The sequence below is a fragment of the Zingiber officinale genome, chromosome 10B (genome assembly GCF_018446385.1).
Source record: "Zingiber officinale cultivar Zhangliang chromosome 10B, Zo_v1.1, whole genome shotgun sequence".
NCBI classification, from domain to species: domain Eukaryota; kingdom Viridiplantae; phylum Streptophyta; class Magnoliopsida; order Zingiberales; family Zingiberaceae; genus Zingiber; species Zingiber officinale.
In genome coordinates, this window is record NC_056005.1 from 5402441 (window position 1) to 5424376 (window position 21936).

Consider the following 21936-nt stretch of genomic DNA (forward strand, 5'->3'; position numbering starts at 1 on the left):
TTCTTTTAGCTAGTAAATAATAGGTAGATTAATTAAGTTTTCATGTCATTTAGCTAGTTAGATTAATGTGTTTGTGTCTTTAATTGCATGAATAAGGTCCCAACTTCTAAATAATTAAATTGTTGTGTTTTTTTATAAACTTGCAGGATATCCATGTTAGGTCTTATATAAGTGGATCGAATCAAAGAAAAATTCTCCATATCAGGTTTTATTGTTCTTTGTTTATTGCTTATTGTTCATAATTATCTATCATCATGAAACAACTCTCTGGATATCAAAAAAGACAAAAAAAGAAAAAAGAGGAGGAGATAGCCCAAAGCTTAAGAGGTTCATTGAATAAATATTTTAGTAAAGAATCATATAACACATCAGAAAGCTTAGTCCAGATTTTAAGTAATGAATCAAATGCAAATGAAGATTTTGTTGAAAATAATAATAATGAATATGAAGAATTTATGAAAAATGAAAGTGATGAGAATGAGAAATTTGTAGAAAATGAGAATGAAGAGAATACAAATCTTAATGATTTGAATGAAACTGAAATTGACAAAACTAAAGATATTGATAATTGTTGTGATGATGAGCGTATAAATGAATATCAATGTTCGACACCTAGATATGAAATAAACATATTTGATCCAAGAGTTTGGGATAACCTTGATACAAAAATGAGAGATTTACTTGTGGAAAGAGGTCTTAAAAGAGAAGATATTCTTAAGTTTCCTTTAGATAAAGAATCTCGACACTTTTCTCATACTTACTATGTTCAAATGCTACCAAATGGTGAGACTCGTGATCGAAACTGGTTAGTATATTCGAAAGAGTTGGACAAAATGTTTTGTATTTGTTGTAAGTTGTTTAAAGTAATACACACCAAAAGTAATTTAGCAAAAGAAGGAGTTAATGACTGGAAACATTTATGTGACAAACTTAAACAACATGAAAATAGTATTGAACACCTCACTAATCTGAGAGCCTTTGTTGAACTACAAATGAGATTAAAGAAAACATTGACAATTGATAAGGAAATACAAGAACAAATTAAAAAGGACACAAAACATTGGAAACATGTTATGCTAAGAATAATTGTTGTTGTCAAATGTTTTGCTATACATAATTTGGCATTTCGTGGTACACATGATAAAATTTATGAAGATGGTAATGATAATTTTTTGGGTCTACTTGAAATGATTGCAGATTTTGATCCAATAATGCAAGAGCATTTTCGACTCATTCAAGATAAAAAGATTCATTATCATTATCTTAGTCATAAAATTCAAAATGAGTTAATATCACTTCTAGCTTCTAAAGTCAAGAATGCAATAATTAAAAAAGTAAAAGAGGCAAAATATTTTTCAGTAATTCTTGATTGTACACCGGATGTAAGTCACAAAGAACAAATGACTCTCATATTAAGATGCGTAGATGTTTCAGAGACTCCAATTAAAATAGAAGAGTACTTTTTAGAATTTATAAATGTAGAAGATACAACTAGTTTAGGTCTTTTCAATGAATTGCAAGTTGTTTTACGATCTTTAGAACTTGATATTGATAATGTGAGAGGGCAAGGTTATGATAATGGATCTAATATGAAAGGCAAAAATCAAGGTGTGCAAAGAATATTGCTTGACATTAATCCTAGAGCATTTTACATGTCATGTGGTTCTCATTCTCTTAACTTAGTTGTTTGTGACATGGCAAATTCTTGTGCTAAAGCAAAATCATTTTTTGGAGCATGTCAATGTATGTACATCGTGTTCTCTAATTCAACAAAAACATGGAATATTTTGCTTGAATATATTGATGGATTAACTTTCAAATCATTCTCAACTACAAGATGGGAAAGCCATATTGAAACGGTCAAAGCAATATTATCTCAAGCTTCCCAAATCAGAGAAGCTTTGTTCAAATTAGTAGAAATAAGTGAAGATGGTAAATTAAGTAGAGATGCTGAAACTTTAGCATCTGATGAACTTTCAAGTTTTGAGTTTCTATTAAGCCTTGTTATTTGGCATGATATTTTGCATAAAATTAATTTAGTTAGTAAAAAATTACAGTCAGAGAATATGCGTATTGATGTTGCTGTAAAACAATTGTCTGGTCTTGTTTCCTTTTTTGAAAAATATAGAGAAAATGGTTTTGATTTTGCTATAGTTGATGCCAAAAAAATAGCATCTGATATGGAAATTGAGCCTGTATTTCCTATAAAACGTAAAATTTGTAGAAAGAGACATTTTGATGAAATTGCTAACACTGAAAGAGAAAGTCAATCACCAGAAGAATCTTTTCGAATAGATTATTTTATGTTAGTGGTCGATATTGCTCTTGGGCAATTGAAGAGTAGATTTGAACAGTTGCAATATTTTGAATCTATATTTGGGTTCTTGTATGATGTTGCAAAATTAGTTTCATTAGATGATGATGAATTGATGAGTTCTTGTGTTAATCTTGAAAATACTTTAAGAAATGGTGACACTTCTGATATTGATGCAAAATATATGTTTTCAGAACTACAAGTCTTGCAAGTAATGTTACCAAGTGAATCTTATAAAACAAATAAAAAATGATCTTCCATTCAAATATTAGATTTTTTAAAAACAATGGATATGTTTCCAAATGTGATGATTGCTTATAGGATATTATTGACAATACCTGTGACAATGACATCTGCCGAAAGAAGTTTTTCAAAATTAAAATTAATAAAATCTTATTTACGGACCACAATGACTCAAGATAGACTAAATGGATTAGCAATTTTATGCATTGAAAAGAATATTTTGGAAAACATAGAATATGATGTTATTATTAATGATTTTGCCTTTAAAAGTGCATCACGAATACACTTTAAATGAGTTACCTTTGTGTTTTTTTGTAGGTGTATTACAACCGATAATTTAATTATATCCTCTACATTCACTCTCATTCGCACTTGTAGGTAAACATTTTATTACTTATGAGTACACGTGACATTGTATTTATGCTCTTAAAGTGTTCATAAGTCATAACAACTCTAGTACTTATGCTAATTGGTGCTACTCATACTTTTTTTCTTTTGGTGATTAGATCAATTGATAGTTTGATAAATTGATACTTTTTTGTTTACTGTGGCTTTCGGAGGGAAATGGTGGAGCATTTTCTGTGGTGGAAATTTTATTTTAATGAGCATCCTTTTTTATGGAGTATTCTTGATATGCTTTGATACAAAGATGTTTTATTCATGTCAAATTGGGTGGCTCTTCTTTTGGTGGTTGACCGGCTGGAGTATGGATGTTGCAGTGGGTATCTTGCAGGGAGGAGAAGCTTATTTACATAATGTGCTTCGAATGTGAGTATGATGTGCTGTGTTTATAGTGGTTTTTTGTATTGGTTGTTGGAAATTTGTAAAGGTTAGTTTTTAATGTCTAGCACTTTCCTTTTATTAGAAAATGTGATATTCTGATAGTGTAGGGGTATGTGTATTTGGTTGGTTTTGTTCTGATATGGGTTAGTATTTGATATGTTTTGATTGTGAGATACTATTGCTGTTGGAGTCTCATGTTATGGTTTCTAAAGAAAGTGGAGCAATGCATATTTTTGAAGGGTTGTATATGTGGTTGATTCATTGAGTAAAATTTTATTTGGTGGATTTCTAAAGGTTTTCTTTGTTGGTGGTTTTATTTCAAGGAAGAGGTTGAAATATCTTGGATTTGTTAGAATATTTTTGTTAGAAAGTGTGTAAATAAAGTCTATTTTATATTGTGTTCTTGGAATGTAAGTATGGAGAAAATGGTTTTGTTTAGAATATATGTAAGTCTGTGGAGTCTTTGTAAATTGTAGTATGAGATCAGATTTGACCTCTCATTCTATTGTTTTTTTTATATATGATTTGTTTAATTAAGTAAAAATAATGCTCAGTTAAATAAAATTGGGGCATAATTTATAATTTCGCCCAGGGTCTTTGAACAATAAGGACCGGCTCTGTTTTTACATCGTTGATTTGGATGGACCCCACCTATTTAAAGGTGGAGTTCATCCAAATCAAGGGTTCCCATGCAGTGGATCATTTCCTGATCTGCAATTTGTGGACCAGAAGATCCCAACTGAGTCATTATTTCAAAGACTAACAGTTGTTCATGATGTATCTCTTTTATGTTGGTCCTGAGACGAATTGATGAAGACGTTAGAGACGAACATATTTATTTCATCATGATTATATGACAGAGCGTTGGGCTCATAAAAAGTTCTACACCTGACTGAACGGATTTGGTCTGCATAAATTGAAAAGTTCCCAATTCAATTCCAATCAAAGTGACTTGTGAATTAGATGGGTAAACAAATTAAACAAATAAAAAATAAAAAAAATTCTTATAATTCATTATTGAATTTGATCATTTAATAAATAAAAAAACTCAAAATAAAATGTCTAATTTTTAATTTTGCACTTATATATATTTGTCAAAGTCAAACTAATTGATAAATGTTTTTTATAATTTTCACTAAAAAAATATATATATCATCATAAATTCATAAACTATTTTTTTTTAAAAAAATATTTCTCAACTAATTCAATCCGTTTAAAATATTCAATAGAATAGATTCTAAAAGGTAAATTTGATTGGTCGACTAAATTAAAAAAAATGATCTAGATGAATTATCAAGGGTAAACAAATAGATTGGTCAAACTTGTAAAATAGATTGAGACAGATTTTATAAAGATTAACTATCCATGATTATTAATATTTTGAATCAATTTAGATACCTATGTTACATTTATATAAAATCAAAATAAAATAATTACGGATTGAGTAAATCTAGTAAACAAAGACATTTTTTTTTAAAAAAATATTTGCTCGTTATCAGGAAATTGCTTTGTTTTTGAGCTCCCGAACCAGACCGAGTTCAATGCCGGGTTTGGACGGCGGAGTTAACCCGAGTCAGGGAAAACGCTAACTTGCCACGTGTTATTTTCAAACCTGTTGAAGAGTGTAAAACCCTAATCTTATCACGCCCTCCTTCTCTCCTCATTCCTCAACCTCGCCCCCCTCCTTTGCCCCAGGATATCGGATTGAGGAAGATGGAATTCGGCTTAGGAAGCGGCGGCGGCGGCGGCGATGAGTCTGCACGGCGAGTTCAAGTGCGGTTCACCACCAAGCTCGGGCCGCCGCTTCGGGTGCCCTCGGCATCTCTAGCCGTCCCATCCAACCTCACACGGATGGGCCTCTCCGAGATCGTAAATCTCCTCCTTAAGAACGGTAACTTCTATACTTCATGGGCTTGTTGAGCCTTCGGCATCTTCTAACTAGAGGGCATTGAAATTAAAAATTAACCCTACGTGCAGTTAACGACGAGCACAAGGTCCAACCTTTTGATTTCCTGATCGTCGGGGAATTGGTCCGACTGCCACTTGAGGATTTCCTGCTGGCCAAGGGAATCTCGGCGGTGTGTGCTTGCTATCTTCTTCTTCTTTTTATTATTTTTAGTATCTGTCCACATCCCTTTGATTTTTTGGATCTTGCTTTTATCCTGAATTGCAGGAGAAAGTGCTTGAAATTGAGTACATAAAGGCCATAGCTCCAAGGAAGCAGCCAAATCCTTCGTTACACGATGACTGGGTTAGTTCTGTGGACGGCTCTAATCCAAGGTACTTTATTTTTCATCATATGGTTTTCCTTAATTTGCTCATCAGTTTTCTATTGGTTTTTTTTGCAGTCGCTTCAAAATTTTGCACAACTTTTCTCCCTCTTCATATGTTCCTCCTAAATTTTATTTCCATACTTTGCATTCACTTTAGCTTCCATGTTATTGAATTTTATTGAAGTCTCGGATCACCCATTGATAATTGCTGTTGACAGAAATTGTGTACTTTGATACATCTACAGTTTGCAAAGGGCATTTATGGGTTTCTTATGTTGTATCTTTAACTTTTTATGGTAGAAAGTGTAGTTTTCGCATGGTTTACTTAAATAAGATGGATATGTGTGAAAGGCACAACATTAGAAATTTAACTACTTCATTGGCCATTTTTAATGTATTATCCTTGGTTGACCATTCCCAGATGGCAGCATCAACAAGTCATATGCCCAACTACATACACTCATGGATTTTATCTCATTACTGACTGTTGATCTTTATTAGATTACTGGCTACTGCATCAAAACATTGTTATGGGTCTTCTTTTTTTCATAAGTTTCATTTATGCTCAGATAAATTTAATTTGGTTTCTCTGTACTCCTACTGCCGTTACATTTACATTTATTTGACTTGCTTAACAATAGAATTTACACATTATCATCGAACATCTTCCTGTTATTTTAGCTTATTTTCTTTCATTTTTTCTTTACTTCTTTCATTTTTGTTTCTATAATTCAGCAAGTGCACACAATCATTCCACCATTTTTATCTCTTCTACACTAAACTTCTTTATGCATTTTAAAAGTTTTTTTAACCACCTAAACACTCTGACCTATAACTCAAAATGTTGTCTCATGTTATGCAAAATTTTGTCTAATTTTGTATTATTTGACCTTCCCCCTTATTTTTGATATTATAGCGCTTTACTTTTATTATTAATTTTCTATCTAAATCAAATTTTATTATAATACGCAAGAGACTAAAATTGCCTTTTGATATCGGGTAGAATTTTAAATTGTGCATAAATTCCATAGGCTGTGCTATTGCATACCTTGTCCTGTGTTAACTATTGCCTTTTTCTGTGGATTTTGTCAATCATTTGTATTAAATCTTCTTTATTGTGATTAGTTAACTGGTACTGACTTGTTGAAGTACGCATTCATATTGTATATTGTTTAGTATGTATCTTTCTGTCACTAATAACTATTTGAAAATTTTGGACCTTTTTGCTAATACTGAGTCACACATGACGTACTCAAAACACATTTATTATTGAAAGAGAACTCATTACTTTTTTGGTGTCACTTTATATTTTGTTTTCTCTTTGCTGATAGTCTACCTTTGATGCTCTTGGAGTATAGAAAGACTACCATATCAAATTTTAACCTAATGAAACTTTTTTTCCATTGCAGTTACATATTAACAGGTTGTTATGATGGCATTGCAAGGTGAATTTTCTGATTCTAATTGTTTCCTGGCAGTCATGGTTCTTCTTAGCCTTCTCCATCAGGAGATTAGTCACATAAACAGGAGTCAGACTGCTTGTTTAGGATTTATTTTGACAATGTCTATTCGTTTTTAGGCTGTGGAAAGGAGGTGCTGAGTGTACACATAAGCTAGCAGGGCACACTGGTGCAATTACTTCTGCTGTTATAATTAATGGAAAAGGTCCACTTACTTTGAATTAGTATTTCTGCTTGTGAGATTATTAATATCAATAATTTACATATGTGATTCTTCAACAGATGATAGTAAACATACCTTCCACATTGCCACTGGGTCAAAAGATAGGTCATTGAGGTTGTGGAAGGTAGGCTAATTGTGTTTTACACCACTATTTATGAAGAATTTGCTGATTGTTTTTTGCTCTCTATCTAATAGGTTCTACTGTCTACCAACTTTGATGGCATTGACTATTCAGAGCAACCAGTGAATGTCAGAGAATCAAAAATTCTACAAGGACACACAGCTTCTGTTCAGAGCGTCTCTTCAGATCCTTCAGGAGACATGGTACAAATCCTAATTTTCTTTGATCTGTTATAGATAATGTAACCTGGATTATCTTCTTCTTGGGTCTGATTTATTACAAATTTTCTTTCAGATTTGCTCAGGTTCCTGGGATGGCACTATTAAGTTGTGGGAAGTGAAGAACTCCGATGCAGATGGTGATAGTGTATCTATAAAGAAAAGAAGACTAATATCTAACACTGCAAATCAAGTAGAGTCACAGTTGGAGGTATAAATTATTGTGGTTACTCTTTGGCTATTTCTTTTATTTGCCTTGTCATGGTAGGTCGAAGTATGAAAGTATGAAACAATTATCTGGGGTACTATTAGTAACAAGAAATATTCAGTGACCTTTTTGCATGATGTATTGGTTTCTTTGTTGTAATCTTACTGGTCGACTGCAGGGTGTGGCTGTTACAACCCTTGTGGGGCACTCACAGTCAGTGTCTTCCGTAATTTGGCCAGAGCATGAAACAATATATTCAGCATCATGGGATCATTCTATTCGACATTGGGATGTAGAAACTGGCAAAGATACATGGAACATGGTATGATGTAAATTGTCTTAGATATATCTATTTTCAGATATAAATATTACAGATTAAAAAAAAATAATGAACTGTCATCAATTATAAGATTTTTATTTCATCTTCAGTTTTTGATTTGATAAGATCCTTATCAGTTATTAGTCAGGCTTCATGCAAGGTACTTCAGTTGGGTTTTGACCATCTGGTAGTTGATTAGGTCTGATTTTGGATATTGTTTCTCTGCAATCCCTAATCAATGCTCTAGTAATGCTTAATTCACATCTGATATGCATTGGTATTTATTGAAAATGCTACTTCTGCGATTACTGCACACTTAGTTTTCTTGACATCCTTTAGTCCTTGCTTAGATGTGTGGGAAAGTTCTGAATTGCCTCGATGTTGGTGGCGAGAGCTCTGCTCTCATTGCCGCAGGTGGCTCTGATCCTGTCCTCCGTGTTTGGGACCCTCGCAAACCAGGTGAAGCAAATGAGAAAAATATTATACCAGTTAAAACATTCTTTGTTCTACTGGCATTGAAACGGAGTTGCAATCTGTTTGAACAGGATCTCTGGCTCCTGTTTTCCAGTTCTCATCCCATTCATCTTGGATCACAGCTTGCAAGTGGCACCGGAAGTCATGGTTCCACTTGTTATCAGCTTCTTATGATGGGAAGGTGATGCTATGGGATCTTAGAACCGCGGTAATTTTTTCTTACCTTATTTTGGGTTTTCCACATTACACTTGAATACATATTTCATATTTTGATTTCTGATGATAATTTTTATCCAGTGGCCATTAGCAATCATTGATTCACACAAAGACAAGGTACCCTTGGTCTTTTCCTTTCTCAATTCAGCATAAGAATTAGTCCGAGTTCTGATTTATTCTTTTGTTGGATAAAGGTATTATGTGCGGATTGGTGGAAGGATGACTCTATCATTAGTGGAGGAGCTGATTCTAAGTTACTCGTATGTTCTGGAGTGTCAATTTAATAGAATGAACGGTGAGAATAATTTTTTCTTACACCTGTGAACATTGACTAACTTGATATGACTATTCGAAGGCAATAAATAGGTTCAATGACTAGTAACTTAATTTTACTTGTAGTTCAGTCATCAATAACAGAATAAGATGCATGTATTCAATACTAAGCAGTTGGAACTCCTTGGCACTTAAAGATACAATAAAGATTAAGGTAGAATGGATGAAAATTTGAGATGAATTTGCGGAGTTCCTTGGAGAGACAAAACAAGAATGGTCTCATTTTAGGATGGAATGGCTAGATAAATTAGTTATGATGTCGAGATTCTATAATCTGGTTGCTTTGATCACCAAATATTGCTTTCTATACTGGAAGCAGAAAAAAGTGAAATATTTGTTTGTCTGACTTCTTTCCATGGGTGAGTACACGGCTCTTTTCTTTATTTTGGTCGCAACAAGCCTATGAATCGATAAATTTCTTTATTATATATGGCTGAATCTAACTTTTGTTGGTTTCTTCGTTAGAATGCAAGAGTATCCTCGATAACCGGTTGAATGTTCCATCTCAGACGGGAGAGCTGTAACGTATTATCCGCGGCTGGTTGGAATAGATGAGCATTCATCGTTTCCAAATTGAACAAAGATTATTCATCACTTGTAACTACAACTGTGTTACGCTAGACTAAACAGTATTGCAAGTTTTTCCATTTTTGAACGACGCTGAAAAATATGTTCTCCATTTTTGCCTGGATTGAGAATTTACTTAGCATAGAGGACGATGGCTTTTGCATGGTGCAATTATTGTTTGATGAAGACTCAGCTTTACCAGCAATGCAATATTTAACACCATTTTTCTTTACCAATTAAATGTATAAGTTATTTACCCTATTTTCTTAACAAAATTTGAAGAACTGGGGAAAAACACGCTTACTAAAGCCACAAACAAACGAGGGCCCATCACATGATTCATTCCTCTTTTCCAGGAAAAAAATTCAAATCGTTTTTTTTTTTTTTTTTTTTTTGCTTTTTTAACTTTAGTTGTCCTCGTTTCCGGGGAATTTATAGTAGAAACAATCTGGTCGAGTTCCAACACGAGATTTACGATAGTAGTCCAGACGTCTAAAGAAAATTCTGAGCGAAAAACGTTTTGCTCAAAAAGTGGCAGCAGCGCTACTGAAGCGTGTTCATCTTCCGATAATTTCCCAATTGTAGAAATATATAAATCGAAATAAATGTGAATTTTGAATGGGGAGTATTCTTAACTTTTTCATAATTTTTTGTAACCTCATCCACTCGATTGCCATGTGCAGAGATGGTAATTGCAATGAACAGATCACTAAAAAAAAATGAGTACAAGAAGCTAATTTTCTGATTCGGGATGTGGACACGGAGATCGCAATAGAATCTGCCAGAGTTGGGTAAGAACACCTGCGATCCATCGCAACATTTAACAAGAAGCCACGACAAAGGAAGAATAACCAATTCCTTGGTGCTCAATCATTTCACCACTTCCTGATATGTATACCATTTTCTCACGCACAGTCTCCGTCGTTCTTCACGGCGATTCCGGGACTGTAGACGTCCACCAACCTCTTCAGCACCGCCACTTTGGTCCTAAGCAGCAGGATGTACTCCGCCGTTTCCTCGAACAGCCGGTCGGCGGCCGCCGAGGCCTCCTCCTTGTCGCCGCTGTGTCGTTGCGGTATGAGGCTCCTCAGTGCCTCCAGCCGCTGCGCCACAGCTTTCGACGACGACGCCAGGCTCTGTTTCCTTCCGCCGGCGCCGAGCCGGCGCCGAAGCGTCGAGTGCTTGAGGATCCCCTTCCTTCTCCTTCGCCCGCTCATCCTCACAACCGAGCTCCCGATCTTCTGATCCAACCCAATGCTCGTTGCCATCGGCATCGCGGAGTTGAGAGACCGAAGCAAGTGGCCGCCGGGGAATAAGATGGGAGGCAGCGCCACCCGCTCGACTCTTATGGAGCTTCACTCTATTCCAATAGCCCTCTACATTCGACTTAATCACGAAACTACCACCCACAAAAAGCAAGCTAGAGAGACTTCTGGTACAGATGTAATTCTCTGCAGAGAAAGGGCTAAAAACCTCCTCGAAAAAGTTAAATCTCAGGAAACACGATGTTCGCCCCACCACGCGGCACGTGGGGACCCGAAATATTCACGTGCCTCAATTGCCAAAAAGACTCCGTTACGCCAAAAAGCTACTGCCAGTCATACCTCCCAATGACTCAAACACCCAACAAAGCGTGGGCACTGCATGGCTCGTGCCCGCGGGTGTTTCTCTGGGTCAGGCTTCGTACGCTTCGGGTGCAACGGAGCGCCATGTTACTTGCACGTGGCCGCCAGTGCCTGCTTGCTCCCTCCCGTAACGTAACGCTTCTTCCTCGAAGGCGCATTAGCAGCACCCGATCCCACGGTCCACATCGAATAGGGACGGCGAGGCCCTGTTTCCGGCATATATATGTATATATAACGGCTTGCAATAGCGGGCGTTACAGCAACCGCTGTCCACGCGTACTGTGCGCTCGATGAGCTATTGGATGTGTTAACTGGAATGGCATGCATGTGGGCCCTCCGTGAGATCCCGGGGGCCACGTTGCCAGTGTCAGAGTGACAATCACATCCATAGAGCGAACATCTTCATGTGCGTTGAGTTTCTTGAGAACAGTGTTAACCAGTGCATGCCATTATTGTTCCAGGTCTATGAATGGAAACCCAGGTATATACAGATCGCAAATTTTCTATTTCCTGAGTTGAATTTTGATTATGAGATTTGTCTCAATAGTGAGCGCAGTTGGACTGGAGGAGGAGAGGACGAAGCACGCCTGACGCCTCTGGCTGTGGCAGAGGGGGGTGCATGCATGCGCTGGAGAAAATGTGGGTATGGATTGGCAGGAGTGGGTAATGGGTGGAATGCATGTGAGGAGGAGCGAGAAGGCGTTGCATCCGCCGCGTTGCTGAAGAATTACAGGAGATGGCGCAGTGAAGTGGAGCACGAGGGGGTTCATGGCACATGGTGCATGTGGATGTGGGGGCGCGCCGAGGCGCAAGCACCGCCACAGGATGCGTGCAGCGGCGAGCTGGACAGGGAGTGGACGCCTGGCGCGCGCGGTGCGCGCGCTTGTCAGCAGCACCAACGCACTATCCGTCTTCGGGTTTGATGGGCCGGGCCATGTGCTCCGCAGCCCATGGATTGGACTGCTAAAGTCCGACAACGCGACATGTCTGCCGAATAAATGTTCCCAGATAAGGGGACAAGAAGAACTTGGCCCAGAAGATTTTTTTCTAGAGTACCTATCAGTGGCAGCTAGCCCTTTACGGTGCATCGATTGTGATGCGGATGATGATTGTTACAGCAAAAATTTCATCAATGTATAGAACAGTCTCTGCATGCTATACCCTCGCGATCATTTGGATTGGACTGGTAAGACCACGCAACATCCTTCGCTAAACTTATTTCATATAACGAAGCCTCTCTATTGGAGCTTCTTTTTTTCTACAACTCCCAGTTGTCATACTGAGGTAAGCACTAAAATTAAAAATTAATTATAGTTAATAGCTAATTCTATTGATTGTTACCTAGAATTAAGTCGCAGATGCTAGTTTCTTATTTTGGAGAATGGAGAGAGATCACGGTTTCAAATGCCCTCACCAATGCCTGCACTTTGCTGTTCCTGTTCTGAGCAAGTTTGCTTGCAGTTTCTTCGATCACATTATTGAATAGACCACGCAGGTCCTTTTCGAGAACATCTTGATGCCTCATTCCAAATGATGCCGCCTCAGGATCGAGATCAGATGGAACCTCCACCCCAGGCATTTGTAGAAAGTCTTTCCGTCCAACGCGAGCACAATTGTCACTCTCGACCTTATGTGGAATCCTTCTTCTGAACTTCAGCATGTAAGGCACAGAGAGATTTTCTTCAGGATGAACACTGGCGGATTGTTTCAACCTCCTCCCTCTGAACGTTGAAGTTTTACTATCACTGCCACTTTTGATTCTCTCAGTTTCGTACTCTAATTCACTGAATTCGCTGATTGCAGAATCTGATTCATCGATTTTGGTGTCATTGCCGGTTTCTGTTTCCTCGGTTTCATCCTCTGGTCCAGTTACTTCAGCAATTGCAGAATGGGATTCCTCAGTTTCTTCATCATATGCCAAAGAATGGGATGACCAGTCATTGCTAGATTCCTGCTCTATGCCATTTGGAAAATTCTCCTCTTCCGTTGGGGAATCTAGCTTGACTAATGAAAAGTCAACAGATTCTGATTGTGGGTATTCAGGCTGTGAAGAATCTAGAATGCCCTCTAACTTCCATGGCATCTGAGTTACAGAGACAAAACCATAATTTTCCTTATTTGATATTTGTTTAAAGCCATCAGAGTTGCTATCTACTTTGGGCTGAATAGCAGTTGTTTTTTCCTCATTGTTTTCTTCATCAGGTTTCACCATTTGAAATTCTTGGTTATTGTTCATTGCCTCCGAGCATGGCTCATCATTGTTAGCATGGTTGTATGAATGAGAAGGCATTTGAGATTTCATTGTTTCTTCTACCATTCCTGGCATACCTCTGATATTTCTTTTCTTATATGCTTCATTTCTAGAACTATTTGAGCTGTGAATAGTAGGCTGAGATTCAACCCTTACTGGAATTGTGTTTGCCTTTGCAAGATAAGTGGTAGTATCAATCCTCTTGGTTGGCAATGAAGCTGTTTGCTTAAATCTGTGGTTTTCACAAGCTTTATTGCTGCCTTTTGTAGATGTTGTCTTAAGTATGTTGTGTTTTCCAGGAGAATATGCTTTGTTTAAGCGGAAAGCAGGTTCTTTTGCTTGATATTTTGTCTTAGGCTCACTCTTATCTTCACTTCTGGAAGCTATACGAGCAATTGTCTGCTTCACAGCTGCAGTTCTTTCAAAGTTGGTAGATTCTTTCATCCATCTAGACTCCTTAATGGCATTTGGTTTATCTAGATTCCGTGATGTCTTCGTATGAGCATTTCTAGTCTCTTCTAAATCCAAATTGTTCACTTGGCGTAGACCTTTATGTTGCACTTCTTCACCCAAACTTTCGGTAACGATACCTTTACTGCCATCTTCAGTGGCATACTTGATTCCACACTTGCAATAACCATGACAAGAAGTCTTAGGATTTCTTCGGTGAGTAGGAAGAGACTTTCTGTGACAATCAGAAGAAAATAGTGGACCTCCAGCAATTGTTGAACCAGTCAATTGTCTTCTTGTTCCTTCCCTTGGTTCTACAGACATTCTATCTGCTGAGTTCCAATGCTTCTCCCTGCCTGTAATTATAGGAACAAGAGTTTTCAATCTTTAGCAGACAGCTACAACTGAATGACTCTTATGAAGCATATAAGCAAGATAAACATCTCAGAGAAACGAGAATTGAGGAGTTTTAATAAAAAAGAAAAAACTACTGATATATTCAATGACAATTTTTTGTAAAACAACTATGTTACATTTTCTTATTATTTTATGAATCTACAAAGTAGACAAACAGCAAATGAACTTATAATTTCAGTTCAGTGACAAAGAAAATATCAGAAACTTCTGAGACAAAGTACCCGATGAGTTATTCAAATATGAATTGGAGTTGAGAATTTGATCCCAAATCACCTATTTCAACCTGAGAAGATAGTTAAAGAAGTTACAAGAAAAATAATGGAACATTGGAATCTGCTAGGGTGTCCATCCAAATCTACTTGAAACAGCAAATCACTATGATACACCACCAATCTCAACACTTGGTTTATATTGTGAGCCTAAGAAAACAAGATCATGGCGTTGATTTGTGAACCAGATCACTCAATACTCTTTTAACATTTGATCATTTGATGGAAGCATGTCTTACTGCATCTGTCCAACTGGTGACAACAAGTAATCGAACATAAAGAAAATCGTAAGGGCAAACACATGAAAACGTGGGAGCTATATTGAATTAAATTCTTGAATCAAAATTGCCTTTGCAACCCAATATTATTCATACTGGTATAGGCAATTGAAGGATTACAAAGAGCTGGCAGTAAAAGCATATGGAGTAATAAAATGGTTCGAGTAGTCCACCTGATGAAGTTATGATAGGGATTAGGGATAGCATGGGATTTGCATGTCGCAAAGCTGATACAGACTGATTCAAAGCAAGGAAGGTAAAAACAAAGAAAATAAGTTAAGAATCTCAGATATATATGAGGGCAATGAAATGTAATCAAATTAAAAGAGAAATAAAAGGGCAGAGAACTAGAAAAGATCTAAGCCACCACTCTATGTCATTGGACAGGACATAAATCTTCAAATACACAGAAACCACCCAAAAAAATGAATAGAATATTCCTTTATAGTGTACCAGAGAAGTGAAAACTGAAGAAACATCGCTGAGATCATTCGCATTATTACATGATACGGAATCCAAAACAAGAGTATATAAGACCACAACTTACACAACATGAAAGTAGCCTTACGGATAAAAATAACACCTTCATAATCCCCGCTCATCTAACTCAACTAAAGAAATCACCACATCATCTTTAATATTTAAATACGGACATAGACATTCCAAAATCTAAGAAAACATAATAAGTCCCCCCAAGGATCGATCTTTGAACCAGAAAAGAACACAAGAACAATAATTAACGACGAAATCCGATGCAGAAGATGTTACCTTTAAGCGAATCTGAGCAACCGGAGAAGAAAAGGATGTGGTCGTCAGGAGGCTGCCACCACGAGTCAAGGAAGATCCTTGCAGACAAGTTGAGGGCAAGATCCTTTTAAAGCCGCGGGCCTGTTCATGGATTGAGATGGACGAGGAGGAGAGGAGGCGAGGAGGAGGAGGAGCAGAGCGGAAACTGATAATGGCGTGAACGGAGGGCTGCGCCATGAATGAAACCGTCCGATTCGGCCGTCGAAAAATAATCGGTGCGGAGCGGTGACAGTTCTAAGCCCCGACTCTTCCGACGGGGAGCATATAATTTAGGAAAAAGATAAACCGAATCAGGTATCAGTTCCGTTGACGAACCCAAAACGTGGGGCCCAACAACCGGTAGTTCCCATAGTAAAAAAAAAAAAAAAAAGGCAATTTTTTGGTAGTCCGTTTGAAAGGTACTTTTATTATTTTTTATGATGTGTATAAAAAACAAAAAATCGAAATGCAATTTGCAAAAAAATATCTAGTATATATATAATTTGTAAATAACTTTAAGTCATTATATTTTTTCCACGTGCAGTAGTTTATCTCTCTATATTAACAAAAATAACACTCAATCTTCTTGAAGTAAAAAATAATAATAATAATAATTAAAATAACTCATCATTATTTTACTGATTAAAATCTAATTCTCAACGTTAAAGTTAAACATCCCTACTGAAAAGTAATTTTAAATTTCTAGACAAAAGGCAAAAAGTAAAATAAAAAATTTCATATGATCGTTGAAAGATTAATCTTAACTAAATCTAATCTATATATTGATAAAAATCTCACTTGTTCTTTAAAAAAAATCCTCATAAAATTCATATATGTATCAGCATAATTATTATATAAATAATAAAAAAATAACAATTCTAAAAATATAACTATCTAAAAACTCATTCCACCACTTATTCCGTCCCTTTTAAATTTATTAACTAAAATTAAATAAAAATAGAATAAAGTTTATTATTAAAACCTCCTCCTCCTCTTCATCATCATCATTTGATATACAATGAAGTATGGAGTGAAGTGTTTGTTGGACCCCATTATTATTTTGATGTGATCAACTAAGTTAAGTTAGATCCTGTTTGGTTTTGATCCCTATGTCTAAGTGTGCAGGAGCTTAGGAGCACAGAAAGTCAAGCGGAAGACGCAGTTGACGAGAAGGACGTCACAGGAAGGGAGCCGACGGGTTCGGTGCGTCCGAGGGATGAAAGAGCTACGGAAGAGTACATCGGTGGATGAGAAGAACGTACACGACGTTTGAGGTATGAGAAGTCGGAGCGGAAGTCAGCTCGAGGAGAAGGCCGGAAATTGGGTTCGGGTGAGCCCTATTTCAGTTGACCATAATCACCCAAGCGAATGACGCAGCAGAAGATCCAAAGGAAAACTGGAACTATTTATACGTTGTAGGTAGAGGGCGCCCTCTATGACATTGAGAGCACCCTCCATAGAGGGCGCCTCCATGATATAGAGGGAGCCCTATGTGGAGGGTGCCCTATGATATAGAGGGTGCCTCCATAGCATTGAGAGTATCCTCCATAGCCTTGAGGGCACTCTCGACCTGGCCAAAGTGATTGTTTTGTATTTGGATAAAACTTTATCCAAATGCCACGCTGGAGGCGCCCTCCAAGCTTATGGGAGGCACTCTCAAGCCGAAGATAGAATTTCCAGGCCTTATAAAAAGGACCCTGGAGTTAGGGAATTAGATATCAACTCTTGTAATCAATTCCTAGCAACTTCATTATGTGTAAAAGTCTTCTCCGCCTTCAGAGAAGGAGATTCTTTCTTAGTTTTGCAACCATCTTGGATTAACAACAACTTAGGTTGTAACCAAGTCAATCTCTGAGTCTCTTCTTTAACTCTGTTCTTTTATTTTTTATTATTGTTGCACTTTAAAAGTTGAAAGAACGAGGAGGGTATTTTTTTGTTTCAAGCAATTCACCTCTCCCCTCTTGCCGGTCCGCTGCACTAACAAGTGGTATCAGAACTCAACCGTTTTAGAAAGACTAACCGCCAACTGAAGCATCAAGATCAAGATGATGGCCGGTGCATAGGGATGACAATTTTCCCCGCGGGGAAAACCCGAAATGGGGATGGGGATCCCCGATTTTTCGGGGATGGGGCGGGTTTGGGGCGGGTATGGGAATACTATCCCCATCCCCGAACCCGCCCCGAATATTATTATTATTATTATTAATAAACAATAATATGATTTTTTTAAAAAGTATTAATAATAGTTTTAATATTAATATTAATATTTTTGAAAATATTATTAATAATAATATTATTAATATTGATATTAATATTAATATTGTCAATTGACCCAAACAAACCACAAATACTAGAATAGCTCATGCCAGGTCAGATTGCATGTATTAATATTAATATTAATATTGATGATAATATTGGTATTAATACATGACAGTTAAACTTTCACCTCCATGGATTGCAATTGATGATGCAGTGGCTACTGGCTACCATTTTGGTGTTTCTGTGTCTGTGATTTGTTTGGGTTAATATTCTACTGTTTCTGGTGTCTGTGGTTTGTTTGGGTCAATTTGGAAATGGGGCGGGGATGGGGAATCCCCGAACCCGAAAAAATAAGAATGGGGCGGGGATGGGAATGACAAACCCGCCCCCGCCACGCCCCATTGCCATCCCTACCGGTGCAAGCATTCACCCTCCAAAATTCGACGGAGACTTCGGATAATGGAAACATCCGATGAAGGTATTTTTCAAAACAGATTTTAAAATTCTGTTAATAATAAAATACGACTTTGTAGTTCCAAAAGATAAAGAAGGAGTAAATCGACTTCGCGGTGAACGGCAAATCAAAGTTCCATCTGCTCAGCGTTCTTCCACCCCAGGAGGTCAATCGAATCGGTAACTACAACTCCGCCAAAGAACTCTGGGAGAAGTTCCTAGAACTCTACAAAGGCACCTCGGAAGCAAAGTTAGCAAGGCAAGACATTCTCCGAACCCAGCTAACTAACCTAAGGATGAACAATAGAGAAAAGGTAGCACAACTCCAAGCACGAATCAAGGAACTGATTACTCAACTAAATAATCTTGGAGAATCGGTAACAAACCGAGATTCAATTCGATATGCGCTCAACGCCTTCCCGAGAACTTTAGAATGAGCTTCCTTTGTAGATGCATACTACATCTCTAAGGATTTTGATGTAAGTGCGCTAGAAAATTTGTTTTCTACCTTTGAACTTCATGAATCTTGAATTGTAGAACCTAAAGAAATAGAAAAGTCAAATCTTAATATTGCCCTAAAAGTCAAGATGGACGATCCTGACTCCGAAGCGTCGATTGACGAAAATGAAGCGGCACTACTAGTAAGAAAGTTTCATAAATTTATTAAAACTAATAAATCTAAATCACAGTCGAGAAAGCATTATCGAAATAGAAGGACGGTCTGTTGCTACAACTGCGATGAAGAAGGACATATCAAAGATGACTGCCCAAAATTGAAGAGCAAAGATAAGGAAAAGAACAAGAAACTAGTTCGACCCAAACATAACCTCCAAGCCACGTGGGATGATTCGTCGTCCTCCGAATCTAAAGTCGAAGCCTACGCCGGACTTGCCCTAACAACAAATCACCAAGTAGAAGATGAGACAAGCTCGGAGATGAGCATTGATGAAGGGGGAGGATCAGAAGAAGAAAGCTGCGATGAAGGGAAAACATCAGAAATTGAGGTAAGTGAGGTATGTACTCTATCTCCTAAGCAGTGTTTTAAGTTTATTAAGGTTCTTACAAAAGATTTAGTGAATTCAAAAAAAGAGATTGCTCATTTAAAAAGACAGCTAGATAATTTAAATTCAGAAAATGATAAATTAAAAATGTAAATTGAAAGTTTGAAAATAAATGCATGCTTAAAATCAAATAACTCTCAAAAATCAAAACTTAGAATTTATGGAAAGTTAAACTGGTATATTAGAAAACATCAAAGACAACTTAGGAGAATACCTAGAGGATATGTATCCCTCAGATATTTAACTAACCCTGTAGGAAGGAATCTATATTGAGTTTCGAAATCGTACTTAGTTTAAATTTTTTAAATCGAGTAGACCGGTCCATCAAAAATTTATCATCAGATGAGATTGAACGGGGCAGGCTAGGTCAGCCTGTCATTTTGAAGGATTAGAAACTTTTCAATCCAAAATAATTACGAGTTAGAGGACCATCGACAAAATTAAAATAAAATTCTTAATGTTCATTGAATTTAATCCATTCATAAATAAACATTCCACAAAAATATCCAATAAAATTTCTATTCACATTTACACATATTAATCAAAATAAGCGATATAAAAAAATTCATAACATTCATTAAAATATATATTTTTTACTATTTAATTAGGATTTGAAACCTTTAATAATTAACTCTTAAATTAAGTTAGGTTAATAGTTTTTTTTCTTTTGACACAAAAATAATTGTAATTTATTATCTTTCTCAAATCACATACATATAATTTAATTTACACTAGCTATATCTATATTGCTTCTTCTCCTTAATCTTCGTGCTTCATTGTTTTATCCTTCTCTTTTCCTCTCCAATTTTTGTTACAATTTTTTCCATCTGTTTCGACTCTCTTACATGTCAATACAGTCACATTAATTCATCTATATCTCATTAATTTTTCATGAAATTACAATCATATCTATTTATCTTTATATCTCATTGATTATCTCATCAATTTTTCGGATGATACAAGATAACTTGAGATATGATTAATAATCTAATTTCTAATTTATTTTTAGATTAAGATTTTTATAAAATAACATTGAATAATATTATTTAATTATTTGACAGTAAATATTCATTTTATAATTTAAATGTATTACATCATACTGCACACTAACGTATATGCGATGACTTATATATTATTATAAATTCATAATCTAATTTTAAAAAAAAATTCCTTCTCAACTAACGACCCAACCCAAACCCATGATACACTAGCCCGCCTGGACCCGTAATCCTGGTATCCTAATCCATTTAGGTTCATTTTAAAATAAATTAATAAAATTTTAACTCAATTAATTTAAATTCTTTAATAAAAAGAACGAATCGGACTGATACAATAACCTAAAGGCTCTATGATTTTGTTTTTTTTCGTATTTACCTCGCATACAAAAAATCATATTCTTTTATCTTGTTTACTTTACATGTCTTAATAGGTAGACGGATTTTTATCAGCTGATTATTTTTTGATATTTTTTTAATCCGTTTAAGGCGGAAACCACTTTCTTTCCTCTCTTTTTGCCCAAAACGGATCATTAAGGTACATGCATCTTTCTATTGTTATTTTAAGCTAATTATTATGTTGAAACAAAAGCACAAATTTTAAAAAGTGAAGAAAAAAAATTGTGTTGGTTGACTTGGGCCATTTCCTAAGTCAGAGCTTAGATTATAGGCTTGATTGAGCATGAAGGATCCATGGAATTATATTGGGGCATCGTCGTTTCACTTCGACCTAATCGGCTTCTCAGTTCTACTTGCGATCTTCAATCCAAGTAAAATACTGCGAAATGAATGAATACGCGCTTCGGATGATCATTGAAATCTATATATTTCTCAATAATCCATCAAATTCACAAAACAACCAAATTCAATGCTTCTTCAAGAAACCTTGGGCCATCTTCAAGTAGTCCTCGAGGCCGCCTCCGGCGTGATGTCCCTCGCCGCTGCCGCCGAGGTTGGCTGAAGAAGAATCCGCGGCCGCGGCCGTCGAAGAGTGGGCGGTGGCGGTGGCGGAATGGGACGAGTGGTAGTGGTGGAGATAATCCTCCGCCTTCCCCACGTACTTCCCGAATTGCTTCTCCTCGAGATGGGCGTAGTGAGAGGCGGCGCCGATCAGGTCTGCGGCGGCGGAAGCGACCTCGGCCCGGTCGATCTTGTCGGCGTCGTGGCGGAGCGCGGACTTGGCGGCGCCGGCCACCACTTTGGCGCTGGAGAGGAGTTGGGTGGGTTTAGGACGAGGCTTGTGGCTCGGAGAACGATCGGAATCCATGGGCAGAGATTTTAATTTGTAGCAGAGAAATTGAGGAGACGAGTGTGGCTCTGCAAAGGGAAACGGGATGGCG

At 36.9% G+C, this 21936-nt stretch overlaps 5 protein-coding genes across 6 annotated transcripts; 2 read left to right on the plus strand and 3 right to left on the minus strand.

Moving 5' to 3' along the window:
• Positions 1-1400: 1400 nt before the first annotated feature.
• On the plus strand, positions 1401-2567 carry LOC122030403 (zinc finger MYM-type protein 1-like). Its single transcript, XM_042589608.1, has one exon. The coding sequence runs from the start codon at positions 1401-1403 to the stop codon at positions 2565-2567; it is 1167 nt and encodes a 388-aa protein (XP_042445542.1).
• Positions 2568-4986: 2419 nt separating this feature from the next.
• LOC122029844 (ribosome biogenesis protein WDR12 homolog) lies at positions 4987-9901 on the plus strand. Of its 2 annotated transcripts, none has more exons than XM_042588978.1 (14): positions 4987-5231; positions 5318-5418; positions 5514-5620; positions 7023-7058; positions 7193-7278; positions 7356-7420; positions 7492-7620; positions 7712-7846; positions 8022-8165; positions 8513-8621; positions 8708-8844; positions 8934-8969; positions 9047-9147; positions 9651-9901. In XM_042588978.1, exons 1-13 carry the CDS (start codon positions 5054-5056, stop codon positions 9134-9136), a joined length of 1353 nt encoding a protein of 450 aa, XP_042444912.1. In that variant the 5' UTR covers positions 4987-5053; the 3' UTR covers positions 9137-9147; positions 9651-9901. The 2 variants fall into 2 exon arrangements, with proteins under 2 accessions (XP_042444912.1, XP_042444913.1); XM_042588979.1 differs by having other exon boundaries at positions 9695-9901.
• Positions 9902-10336: 435 nt separating this feature from the next.
• On the minus strand, positions 10337-11085 carry LOC122029882. The gene has a single exon (XM_042589022.1). It carries the CDS (start codon positions 11024-11026, stop codon positions 10658-10660), a length of 369 nt encoding a protein of 122 aa, XP_042444956.1. The 5' UTR covers positions 11027-11085; the 3' UTR covers positions 10337-10657.
• Positions 11086-12569: 1484 nt separating this feature from the next.
• Positions 12570-16088, minus strand: LOC122028703. Its single transcript, XM_042587558.1, has 2 exons — positions 15811-16088; positions 12570-14434 (listed from the first exon to the last, which is right to left on the minus strand). Exon 2 carries the CDS (start codon positions 14400-14402, stop codon positions 12747-12749), a length of 1656 nt encoding a protein of 551 aa, XP_042443492.1. The 5' UTR covers positions 14403-14434; positions 15811-16088; the 3' UTR covers positions 12570-12746.
• Positions 16089-21403: 5315 nt separating this feature from the next.
• LOC122029339 (nodulin-related protein 1-like) lies at positions 21404-21936 on the minus strand. The gene has a single exon (XM_042588284.1). The coding sequence runs from the start codon at positions 21861-21863 to the stop codon at positions 21462-21464; it is 402 nt and encodes a 133-aa protein (XP_042444218.1). The 5' UTR covers positions 21864-21936; the 3' UTR covers positions 21404-21461.

Coding starts and splice junctions, on each gene's coding strand:
- LOC122028703 (XM_042587558.1), bottom strand. CDS start 14,402: ATGTCTGTAGAACCAAGGGAAGGAACAAGAAGACAATTGACTGGTTCA.
- LOC122029339 (XM_042588284.1), bottom strand. CDS start 21,863: ATGGATTCCGATCGTTCTCCGAGCCACAAGCCTCGTCCTAAACCCACC.
- LOC122030403 (XM_042589608.1), top strand. CDS start 1,401: ATGACTCTCATATTAAGATGCGTAGATGTTTCAGAGACTCCAATTAAA.
- LOC122029844 (XM_042588978.1), top strand. CDS start 5,054: ATGGAATTCGGCTTAGGAAGCGGCGGCGGCGGCGGCGATGAGTCTGCA. Junction 7,847..8,021: donor AAGTAGAGTCACAGTTGGAG/GTATAAATTATT, acceptor GGTCGACTGCAG/GGTGTGGCTGTTACAACCCT. Junction 8,845..8,933: donor TATGGGATCTTAGAACCGCG/GTAATTTTTTCT, acceptor ATTTTTATCCAG/TGGCCATTAGCAATCATTGA.
- LOC122029882 (XM_042589022.1), bottom strand. CDS start 11,026: ATGCCGATGGCAACGAGCATTGGGTTGGATCAGAAGATCGGGAGCTCG.